At 36.8% G+C, this 11615-nt stretch overlaps 1 protein-coding gene across 1 annotated transcript; it reads left to right on the forward strand.

Moving 5' to 3' along the window:
* Nucleotides 1-7645: 7645 nt before the first annotated feature.
* LOC116122904 (GDSL esterase/lipase At5g45670-like) lies at nt 7646-10038 on the forward strand. Its single transcript, XM_031408709.1, has 4 exons — nt 7646-7915; nt 8205-8335; nt 9046-9140; nt 9349-10038. Exons 1-4 carry the CDS (start codon nt 7672-7674, stop codon nt 9980-9982), a joined length of 1104 nt encoding a protein of 367 aa, XP_031264569.1. The 5' UTR covers nt 7646-7671; the 3' UTR covers nt 9983-10038.
* The last annotated feature ends 1577 nt before the right edge of the window (nt 10039-11615 follow it).

The following is an 11615-nucleotide window of genomic DNA, read 5'->3' on the forward strand; positions in this document are numbered from 1 at the left end:
AAGTTTTACAGTTTATATTAAAAACAAGAATCTATAGAAAATTAATCAAGAATTCAAGATCCATACCCACGTTGGAGGCTTATCCAATTTTGTCTTTGAACGTGTTTTGCTACCGACCCAAGTGTAGGATCGAACCGATGTAGTCCACACGAAGACAATCGCAAGGAACTAAGGAGGGATTTGCTAGATCCTCCTTAGCCTTAAGAATCAAGAAGAAATGAAGAGTGTTTGGGTTTCCAATCAAAATCAAGTCTGGCGTGGGGAAGAGGAAAAGGGGTTGTGTGTGTTTTTCTTTTTCTAATCAAAAGAATACACTCAACAAATCACACACACTTTTTTCTTTTATAGTAACATTTTAATTGCTCTATTCCCATATAGAATAGGCTTGGGCTCCAACCTAAACACCCCATGTTTCCAAACACTCCCAATTAGATATTTATTTTAAATTCATCATTATCTCAATTAAAATCAATTAATATATATTTAATATATATATTAACATTTAACAATAATGATAATGTGTTTAAATATATGCGAACACATATTTAAACGTAATTTCACTTATTTAATTTTTCTAACAAGTTAAATAAAGACTACGACCTCAGAAAATTTAATTGCACTGTGAAATTACCAAAATACCCTTTCACCTAAAAAGACGAAAATGCCCTTCTTTCTTCCTGGCTGTTAAATTATCTTCTATGTGTGTGACCCATAGGCTCCTCATCATACCGGCAGTGTATAGTATTGCAATTAACACCAATTAATCGTCTCACTAATACACTGACCAAGATTGACCCTTATCAAGGCATTATGGCCACCGGATAGATTCAGATTTAGCAAAGTAGCTACCTATCAACGATATGGTCACCGTGCAATTCAAACCTTTCATCATCCGTTATCTCGACGAGACGAAGGCATAGAAATAGTGTCAACCTTCGGTTACTCTCGATATTATGTATTCAGTTTCTGGACCAATGACCTGTATTATAAACTGGATAGAACAATAACTCAATCCCACTATGGCCACAGTTTTAGTGTCATTGCCATTTACTGAATTGCGCCGTGAGATAACTTCTCCTATACCCGGGAGTGATGAATCCTCTGTCGATCCACCATAGTCTTGATACACTCCTTGATGCAGCCAATTACTATCGTATTGATAGCTCTGAAAAGAACTGTGCTAGACTAGTGTCAAACTACACCAATCGGTACACAAGGCACTCTGGTGATCTCAAGTCTAAGGATCACATGCACCACCATTCGCTAGAGGATTTGTTCCATAGACATTGGGGTTACCATCTATATGGAATCCTCTGGTGGGTCAGTCCAGTGAACTTGCTGCGGTGTATTCGCCTATAATAAGCACCCATGTGTTGCATCAGGTTGTCACCAAACAATCTTGACAAGTGAGATTAGTCACTGCCTTTCGACAGGGTCGTTCAGCACTATGATAGCCTTACCGTATTATCTGTGCCCTTACTTCAGAGTAATACTGGGCTACAGACATTTCTAGAATGGCCACCATATGTGCTCATAGGGTTTTCAGTATCAAGATTTGAAACACTTGATACCCTCGTTATGGTTCTACCATTCTAAAGACATATATCAATCAATACATATTGCAATAATAATGATTTACACGATATAGAATAAAATGCTTTTTATTAATTAATGAACATTATTACAAAGAGTCAATTCTATAATAATTGATTGGCTCTAGGGCATCTACTCTAACAAGAGAATCTAGTGTATACAGAACAACCGGTTCATCTACTAGACAGAAAGATAATAAAAGTCTGAGATCAGAATATTCCACTAATGAGAGTCCTTTGAAAGAATCACAAAGTAGAGAAGGCTATGTTATGGGAAAAACAAGCGATTAAAGAATACGTTCCCAAGATAAGTGATAGAATTTCAGGGACAAAATTCTTATGTGGGTTTGGGGGGGAAGGCGAGGCGGGGGGGGGGGGGGGGGGGGTGGGTTTGTAATACCCACATTTAGAAATATGGTAGGGATTATTCTATAGTCATAAGGAATATATTTAACTAGTTTTATAGTGGAATTCCATAAAAGTTTCGATAGGGACAAAATAGTCATTTCACATAAAATCACCTGTTCAAGTGAAAAGTGAGTATTATAAATGTAATGTATTAAGTGTGCCAAAAGAAAAGAAGAAAGAAGGGCATGTATAACAATGTTGATGGTCATGTTAAGAGAATGAAAATTTATGGCATTAGGATTTGTATTTAGAAAGTTGTACAAGGTATGTTTGTTACATTAGAAAATATTAGAGAGTAGAATTTGTGAGAGTCAATGTACTTGTGTACGTGTACATTTTACATAGCATAATAAAATTGAAAATTACATAATTATGTAGAAATTATAGAATTGCGTATGTACACACGATGCCTAGAATTCAGAAATAAAGAATAAAATAGAAAATCTTTAATTTAAGCGTGTTAGTAGAATATAACTTGGGCTTTCCAATAAAGTATAGAAATAAAAACCTTAGAATTAATAGAATACATGTTAGAGTCAAACACGTATTGTGGGATCATGCATAGAGATCGTATAGATGCATGACATAGCATAGCATATATTTTAGAAATTTTATAATTATTGGAAATGTCTAGCTAGTTATTTTGTAGATTTATAGAGCATGTTTTTCGATGGCTATTGCGATGGGGAACTTGTGAGCATTCACTACGTTAGCTAATGGTGATAGAGATGCAAAAGCTTCCCACATGCACACTGCCATCAGTGAGCGGCCTCAGAATAGAAAACAGAATTGTACAGTCCGCTAGAAGTGCATGTGGATGAGGCCTATACCTAGAAAGAATTTCAGAATACGCTCACATGGCCAGGGTTCCAAATCCATGCCTCAGCCTAGTCCGATCACCAAACTAGCATAATATATAGAAAGAATCTCATAAAGAAAGAAAATAGAATAAGAAATAGCATACAGAAAGAAGGAAAAATAAAATAAGAAATAGAAAACATAAAGAATTTTAGAAAGAAAGGAAATAATTAGAAAAGAATTTTCAGAATGAATACAAACATGATCATTTGCATATGCATCAGACATTTTATGTGCATTGCATCTTATGAATTTATGCATAGATTAAACAATTTATTTTATTATTGCATGTCTGACTAGTCAAGAAAAGAAAATAGAAGCCTATGAGAATAGAGAAGAAAAGAAAATAGAAGCCCATGAGAATAAAGAAGAAAAGAAAATAGAAGCCCATGAAAATAGACAAGAAAAGAAAATAGAAGCCTACGAGAATAGAAAAGAAATTAGAGATATACAAGAAAATGACAGAAATTAGATACATGCTAGAAAAGAACTGAAATTAGAAACATGACAAATGGTAAGGGAACATAGCGATTTGTAAGAGAAAGAAATAGAAAGTTATAATATAGTAGAGAAGAGAAATAAAATGATAAAGAATAGCACAACACTAGAAGGATTTAGAAAGATTTGAGGAAAATAGAAAACTGCTAAGTAGTACACTTGAGAATAAAGAGAGAAAGCAAGCGGAAATTTAGAAACAATATAGCGAAAACGAGGACTGTGGAGTAAGAGCATAGTTAGATTTGGTTTACTTATTGAGCATTTATAGCTCACTGCGTTGCTTTATTTATTTTACAGGTATTAGATTGTAGTGGTCAGGAGACGTCAGGCTAGCAAGAGGATTACACACACTGTCTTAATGAGGAATTTTAATGTGGATTGATATATGTGAGAAATAGTCATTGTGTAAAAGTATGTTGTAACTGGATTAAGAATTAAAAATTTTTAGACGAACATTTTTTTTTCTTTTTTAAGGTAGCAATTCTTTAAATTCTCTCTGTAAGATACTCAGTGAATACTTGCCTAGTGAGATATAAAATTATACAGTACATGACATTGGTAGCCAACGATCACTTGGTTTTATTTTTTTATTTTCCCCCCCAAACCTACAATCCCCCACACTTCCATTTTTTTCACACCAATTCTCAGTCTCTCTACTCCAATCCAATTCTCATTCATATTCTCTTCAATTCAATTTATATTTATAATTTATTTAATTATTTATATTATTCATTTTTTATTTTTCAATACCATCTTTTATTCATATTATTATTCAGTTTTTTTTTTTTTCATTTTAATTATTTATCATTTTATCATAAATTCATAATGGAAGGGCCAAATGAGTTCTACGTTCCATCCACCAAAGAAATGGAAGGGCTCGATCCATTTTCACCTTTTCCACAGGCAGCAACTACAATTTAACAACAACCACATTCAACTAGGACAAGGTGTAGCCAAAGACAAGCGAGCTATGACTCTACGACCTAACACCCTTGACCGTCAAAGAGGGCCATGTCTGATGTACGATAATACTTCACCAAATCAAAATGAGCAAAGACAAATGGGGAGGGGGAACCGTTACCGACATTGAATAGGGGACTTCAATGATGCGATGACACTTGGAGAAGAAGCACCCTCAACTAATGTTGCTGTCCAATTCATCTTCAACAGGACCCAACAAGCAAATTCAAACTCAACTTAATTTCAATCCACAATCCTCAACTCTGTCAACATGGCAATACAATGCACTCCAAGCACGAGAGGAAATAGCAAGATACATAGTTGCTACAGACTCTTCCCTTTCTTTATCTGAAAATTCATATTTTATTCACATGATTAAAACAACATTTTGTCCAGCATATAACCCTGTTAGTAGAAGTACAAGTAGAAGAAACATACTAAAACTTTATAACCAGATAAATTTCAACTTAAAAACAAATTTCAAAATTTTAGGAATGAATCTATTGCACTTACTTCAAACATATGGGTTTGTAGATCAATCTATTGAACTTACTTCAGACATATGGGTTTGTAGATCAAAAACAAATTTTTTAACTGTCATAATACATTACTTAGATCATGGTTGGGGTTTACAACAAAAAAGGATAGGTTTTAGACCATTATATACCGCACATAAAGCTGACACTATTTATTCTACAATACTTGAAGTTTTGCAAGAATATGTATTAACTAGTAGAGTTGTAGCGCTAATGCTAGCTAATGCAATTGCTAACATCTGGCTATCTCTTTATTTGAAAAGAGATTGGATCCGCGTGAAGGCAAAAATTTTCACCAGAGATGTGTTTGCCACATCATCAATTTGATTGTTATTTCTACACCCAACCCTAATACCTCTACAGCCAACAGTCTCCTCTCATGTCCTCAGTTGTAGCTCTATGCTCATTTCTTCTTATTTCAGCTGCCGATCATAACTGACTGTGTTTGGGTTTTCCTCCAGTGTTTGCCTGCCATCGATTGTTCTTATGCTGCACCACCATTGTGATCGATCGCGAGATTGAGAAGGAGAAGTCTATAGCCATTGGTGTGATGAAGGAGGTGAAGGCAACAATGAGGTCGCAGGTTTGGGAGTGGTTTGATAAGAACGACCATGCAACCATTACTTCTAGAGGAAGGTAACAAAGCTTTGTTGCTACTATTTGAAGAAGCGATAGAAGAATAAGAAGAGGAAAAGCAAGTTTGTCTAGTTGTGTTGGTGGTAGGAGAGATTTTTTTTCCAAGCACATGATTGAAGTTGATGGAGGTGTACTTGTTGGTTCTTGCCATCCAGGACAACTCCAGGAACGAAGAGAATGAGATTGAGATTGAGATTTTAGATATGTTTGTGTTAAGGAAATGGTGGGCGGTGGGTTTGATTTTGGGGGAAATACAAAACAACAGCAAAGGCTAAAGGCAAAACAATGGCCAAAGGCTTTAGGTACGAGGGGAATGAGGCAAGGAAAAATCTTCGTAGTCCAGGGGGATTCCTCATCATCCCTGTAGTGGGGATGAGGAATGGGATGTTACATACCCATTTTGATAATGGGTAAATGTTAATTAAATTCTATTTTAAGAGTTTTCTTATGGATTTATTTGTTAATTAATATTGAGTTTATCTCAATAATGTAAATAAATTAGATTAGGATATAGATAAGTTTTATTTTAGTTGAATAAGTCACCTATGTATTTAGGATTCTTTAGTTGCGGTTGAACATGTATTTTGGTTTGTTTAAGTTGTTGAACGTGTTTTGCTATTTAATAGGGAAGTATGGTTGTAAGCTCCTGTATATTTCCTAGATTTCTATTAGAATAAATATGATGATTATCTGCATAAAGGTTATATTTGAACTTTGGAGGGTTCTAGCTCTCTCAATTGAGCAAGAATTGCTTTCTTCTCTATTAGGTTGAGGAAAGGAAACTTCTTTAAGCACGTCTATATTAAGTGGTATCAGAGTCTAGGCATGGACCATCAAATTCAAAAACTTGAGCAGTCAATGAGAACTTTAGCAGCTGATCAACAAAAAATTATGAATGAAATCCAAATTTTGTTTAACAAACTCATTGATAAGATTGATTAATTAATAGGTCACTCTTTTGAGGAAATAGAGAAGCCAAGTGCCCCATTCAAACCCTTGCACTCATTGTTAAAAATTGCCCCGTTCAAGCAACTATAGTCCGATCATCTTTTGCTCAAGCTCAAGTCCAATCTTCCTCTCAACAATCTTCTTCCTCTCTAGCCAACGTCTTCCAATCTTCTTCTATTCAAGCCAGCGTAGTCCAATCTTCTCAACATACCATTGTAATCCAATCTTATAAAGCCACTACAATATCGAAAAGTATACAGAATTTGTTTTAAATAATTTTTCCAGCAACTTATATTAAGTTTTGGTTGTCTTTTGCCTGGAGTTATCCATTTTACCAAAACAAAATCCTTGAGGCCAAGGATTGTTTCGTGGAATCCCCGGCCCTGCCCCACCCCACACCCATCTCTAGTTAAAATGGTCATTTCCGCTGATAAATGTATGTTCAAGAACACAATTGAACGGAATGGGAGCTAGCATCATATTTATTCATGAAACATATATATGGAGGTTTACTGGAATTGCTAGGTAACCGAACGGGGAAAGGGCAATAAGATATTAACGGATCATTGGCCCTCATAACGGGACACGTGGCCTTTCCAAAAATTCCCTGTAACACAACGGGAACACACTAATCTTTTGTTAAGATTATGTAAGAAGAAATAAACAAAATTGGCCATTTTTATTTTCTTTTCTTCATATCAACGCGTTTGGCTGTTCCGCGTTCGCATTCAATCAAAGTCTAATGTGACAGCTTCAGTAGATATCAAATACCGGACATCCTGATTCTTTTTAAAATAAAAGTTTAGTCAAATTTTGACCCTTTTTATTTCCTCCTTTTTTTCATTCGTAAAAAGGGGATCACCTCAACTCCTCGTGGAAGAAGTGAGCCACTAAAAAGTCTAAAATATTATAAACCCAACCAGACAATTTTTATCTATTTTATAATCTTCTTCTCGATTCTGCAGTAATGTAAAAATGAAAGTTGCAGTCCCACTTCTCACCGACCCATTGAGTGCTATATTATTTTTCCTGTAATGGATGACAGTATTTAATCCACATGGACATCCTTCACGTTCTCTATTTCTAATTATCCTTTCTTTCTTTCTTCCTCCTCAAAACTCATTCTTCATCTCTTATAACAACAATTTCATTTCATTTTTATCAAATTAAATTTCTCATTTCTCTTTGATCAACCCTTTTCCCCTTATCTCTTCAACATCAACTTTAACCTCTCAATGGCATGGGGGACTAAAAAATGGCATCTAGTGATGTTGATTTTGAACTTGTCGACTATTTGGGTTGTTCATGGCGTTCAAAAAGTTCCTTGTTACTTCATTTTCGGAGATTCGTTATACGACAATGGAAATAATAACAACCTTTCAAACAAGACTAGAGTCAACTACCCGCTATATGGTGTTGACTTTCCTCAAGGGCCAACAGGAAGATTTACCAATGGCCGAAACCTCGCTGATATTTTAGGTTCAATTCTTCTTTTTTCATGCATTTTCTTCTGTATATTTAACGGGGATGATTACCATAAACCCCCTAAAGTTTTAGAAATAAGAAAATTCCCCTTATCATGTACAATAAACATCATTAATTTTGCTAAGCTTGTTGCAGGGATAGTTTTTGTTATTTTTGAAACTTCGAATAGTTTTACTAGTGGGTTTATAGTAATATTCTCTGTTTAAAATTACTTTTTTTCAACTTTTTTTTCCCTCAAATTATTATCCAACAACTAACTTAGTCATATTTATTGTTGTTGTAGCTCAACTTCTAGGATTTGAAAATTTTATACCAGCTCATGCAGCTAGTAAAGGTGATCAAGACATTCTGAAAGGTATAAATTATGCATCTGGAGGAGCTGGAATTCGTGACGAAACTGCAACAAATACCCTGGTAAGTTTGGACAAAGCCTGTGCCATTATAAAACTTAATTTATATGTAATATACACTAGTAGAATTTTTTGGAGTGGTTGAAGTTCTTTTAAGAATATGTATATAAATTTGTTGGTTGATGGAAGAAGTACAAAAAATACAGAAAATCTATTTAGTAATTAGGAAGACAAAATCTTAAGTTTAGGAGACTTATACACACACACACACACACCATCTTATATTTCAATGAATTTTAACAAACCTTGACTAAATAAATTAAGAGATGATTTAAATCTCAAAAAATTAGAAAATTGGACAAAGAAAATACCTATTTAGGTCTAAAAATAAGTGGCATCCTAAAAGAGATTTTAAAATATAAATAGGGTGTACTAATAATGGGCTCCTCATCTAGAATAAAAATAATAAAACTATACTTACAACTTTTTTATATAATTTTTTTATACAACTTTGAGGTGCATGATAATTCACGATTGGCCAGTTTAAGTGTAGTTTTAAACAAGGAATTAAGTAAAAGGTATTTGTAAAATTTATGGGTAATTATAAGGAAAAAAAAAAAAAAAGGGACATTTTAAAACCTATTTAGCTGGAGTATATTAAAAAGTGGGACTTATTTAGTTTAACAGCAGGGGGTCAACAATTCTACTCTTGCTAAAATTTCAATTTACAGTTATATCTATATTCCTCAAATTTGATTATAATTAGTTTGACAGGGAGCTGTAATTAGCATGAACAAGCAATTAGAAAATCATCAAAATATAGTCTCGCGCATTGAAAGCATATTAGGAGATAAGGAATCGGCTTCAGAGCACCTAAGCAAGTGCATTTACATAGTTGGAATCGGCAGCAACGATTACATTAACAACTACTTGTTGCCTGAGTTTTATGATACAAGTCGCCAATACACACCAGAGCAATAAGCAAGTGCATTTACATAGTTGGAATCGGCAGCAACGATTACATTAACAACTACTTGTTGCCTGAGTTTTATGATACAAGTCGCCAATACACACCAGAGCAATAAGCAAGTGCATTTACATAGTTGGAATCGGCAGCAACGATTACATTAACAACTACTTGTTGCCTGAGTTTTATGATACAAGTCGCCAATACACACCAGAGCAATATGCGATTGCTCTCACTCAACAATATTCTCAACAATTAAAGACTTTGTACAATTATGGAGCAAGAAAAGTAGCCCTATTTGGATTAGGCCCCATCGGATGTTCACCGGGCAGTGTCGCGATGTATGGCGCAACTGGATCTTTATGTGTAGACTACAAAACCAAAGACATTCAGCTGTTTAATTCCAGGCTTAAATCGCTAGTTGATGATCTCAATAACGATCTCAAAGACGCAAAGTTTATCTACATTGATTCTTATGGGATATTGGGATCTCTACTCGCTGGTGTAGATGGATTCTTAGTGAACAATAGTCCATGCTGTGAAGTTGCCAATTTGAAGATGCATAATGGTGTTTTAACGTGTATTCCTTCTTCAAAGCCGTGTGTTACAAGGTCTTTGCGCGTGTTTTGGGATGGAACACATCCATCTGAGGCTGCAAATTTATATTCAGCTGCAAGATCATTCACTGCTATACTGACTTCGGATGCTCACCCATTTGATATTCACACACTAGCTGAACTTTAGTGGATTAAGTTTTGACTGTAGTGTGAATAATGTTATTATATTTTTGTCACTTGGATATCAATAATTCTATCTCTATTTCAAAATTTCTCTTTCTCTGTCAATTTGCTGTTATCAAAGAGTATGCTTGCTTAGTTTAACACAAAATTGCTCTTGTACCATGAGTGTCTGTTCAACCAAGTAAATATTATCTAACACAAATGTCCGTTCACCTCTGGGAATTTACTTTTAAACTTTATGCAAATGTTTGTCACTGTTATGCCTGGGAAGACAAGCGCTGACGTGGAAAGTCACGTGATGAAGAGTGACCTGCTCCCGTCAGAGCAATACGCGCACGTCAGGCCTGCCAAACGATATGGAGCTCCCACGTGTCCATTTTCCTGCAATAAATCATGTGAAATCAGCTGGGAAAGAGGGCAATGGGACGTAAAGCCGGATTATGTCCTGACAGTCACACCAACCCATGGATTTAATGATGATTACACGTCTTCAGCTTGATATAAAAAGAAGAAGACCCCTTCATTAAGGGGATTCGACCATTTTTACACTGAAAAACTCTCTCTCTCTTGTACTTTTTTGGACTTTTCATAACCATTTGTAAGTCAGTCCGCTGTTGCGACCTGACCCACAGTACTAATACAAATCAGTGGACGTAGGACTTGCTACCTTAGCATCCGAACCACTTTAAAAAGCTTTTATTGCATTCATTCCACATTTTTCGTTTGATAATCACGTGTGTCTCTTGACCAATCAACGTTACACACGTGACGGTTAGTTGGTGTTAGAATCACGCATCAACAGTTTGGCGCTAGAGGAAGGCTGATTTAGTGTCTACCCTTCATCAGGAGAATCTTTGACCTACTGGTCCTACAGCAACAAATGGCCCGCCAATCTGAGCCAGTGCAAGCTAATCAGCGCGCTGAAGGAGTCCCCTTGACCCAAGGGGATACCCCCTCTAGGGTACTTCCAGTCTCGCAAAATGCTGCGGGGGATATCCCGGCAGCTTCGCAACTCGACCCCGCCATCAGAAGCTACCTGGAGAGGTTCGACAATACTCTCCAGACGGTCAACCAAAGGTTGGACCGTTTGGACCAAGGCATGTCATCTACAACAGCTGGGGCGGTGCAACTGCCAAAGACGCCTGTAGGTCGCGCGAAAGCGTGGCAACGGGCAATAGCCCGTGCCGCGAGCACTGCAGCGTGTAGACGTAAGGGTAAGCAAGTGGCAAAAAGTAAGCCTACGGGCTCCCAAGGACCAGCGAGCACAAATCGTGCCCCGAGCAGGGTGCCGGTAAAGCTGAGACTCAGCGAAAAAGTGAATCCCGAGCAGTCCCATGCCACGTCGCAGGCGAACCCAAGCAAAAATGCCGGGCGCGATGATTCCTATCACCGCCAGCAGAACGATCCCGATCGTTATCATGCGGGTGGCCCTCATACCTCGCGGGGCGGTTCATACCACCGCGAGGGTCATGAAAACACCCCGCGCAATCCATCGCCTTCACACGCCTCTAGCCAGCGTGTGTCGAGTGTGGCCGGAAATGCCGGCTGAGGCGAAGAGGAATCCGACCTCCGGACTTTCCTGAACCGTAATCGCGAAGGCCGGACTCGCATGGGTGAAAGCAACCCCCAATTGGCTC

Source organism: Pistacia vera, unplaced genomic scaffold, assembly GCF_008641045.1.
Source record: "Pistacia vera cultivar Batoury unplaced genomic scaffold, PisVer_v2 Contig1389, whole genome shotgun sequence".
Classification (NCBI taxonomy): Eukaryota; Viridiplantae; Streptophyta; class Magnoliopsida; order Sapindales; family Anacardiaceae; genus Pistacia; species Pistacia vera.

Coding starts and splice junctions, on each gene's coding strand:
- LOC116122904 (XM_031408709.1), top strand. CDS start 7,672: ATGGCATGGGGGACTAAAAAATGGCATCTAGTGATGTTGATTTTGAAC. Junction 7,916..8,204: donor AAACCTCGCTGATATTTTAG/GTTCAATTCTTC, acceptor TTGTTGTTGTAG/CTCAACTTCTAGGATTTGAA. Junction 9,141..9,348: donor GATAAGGAATCGGCTTCAGA/GCACCTAAGCAA, acceptor AATACACACCAG/AGCAATAAGCAAGTGCATTT.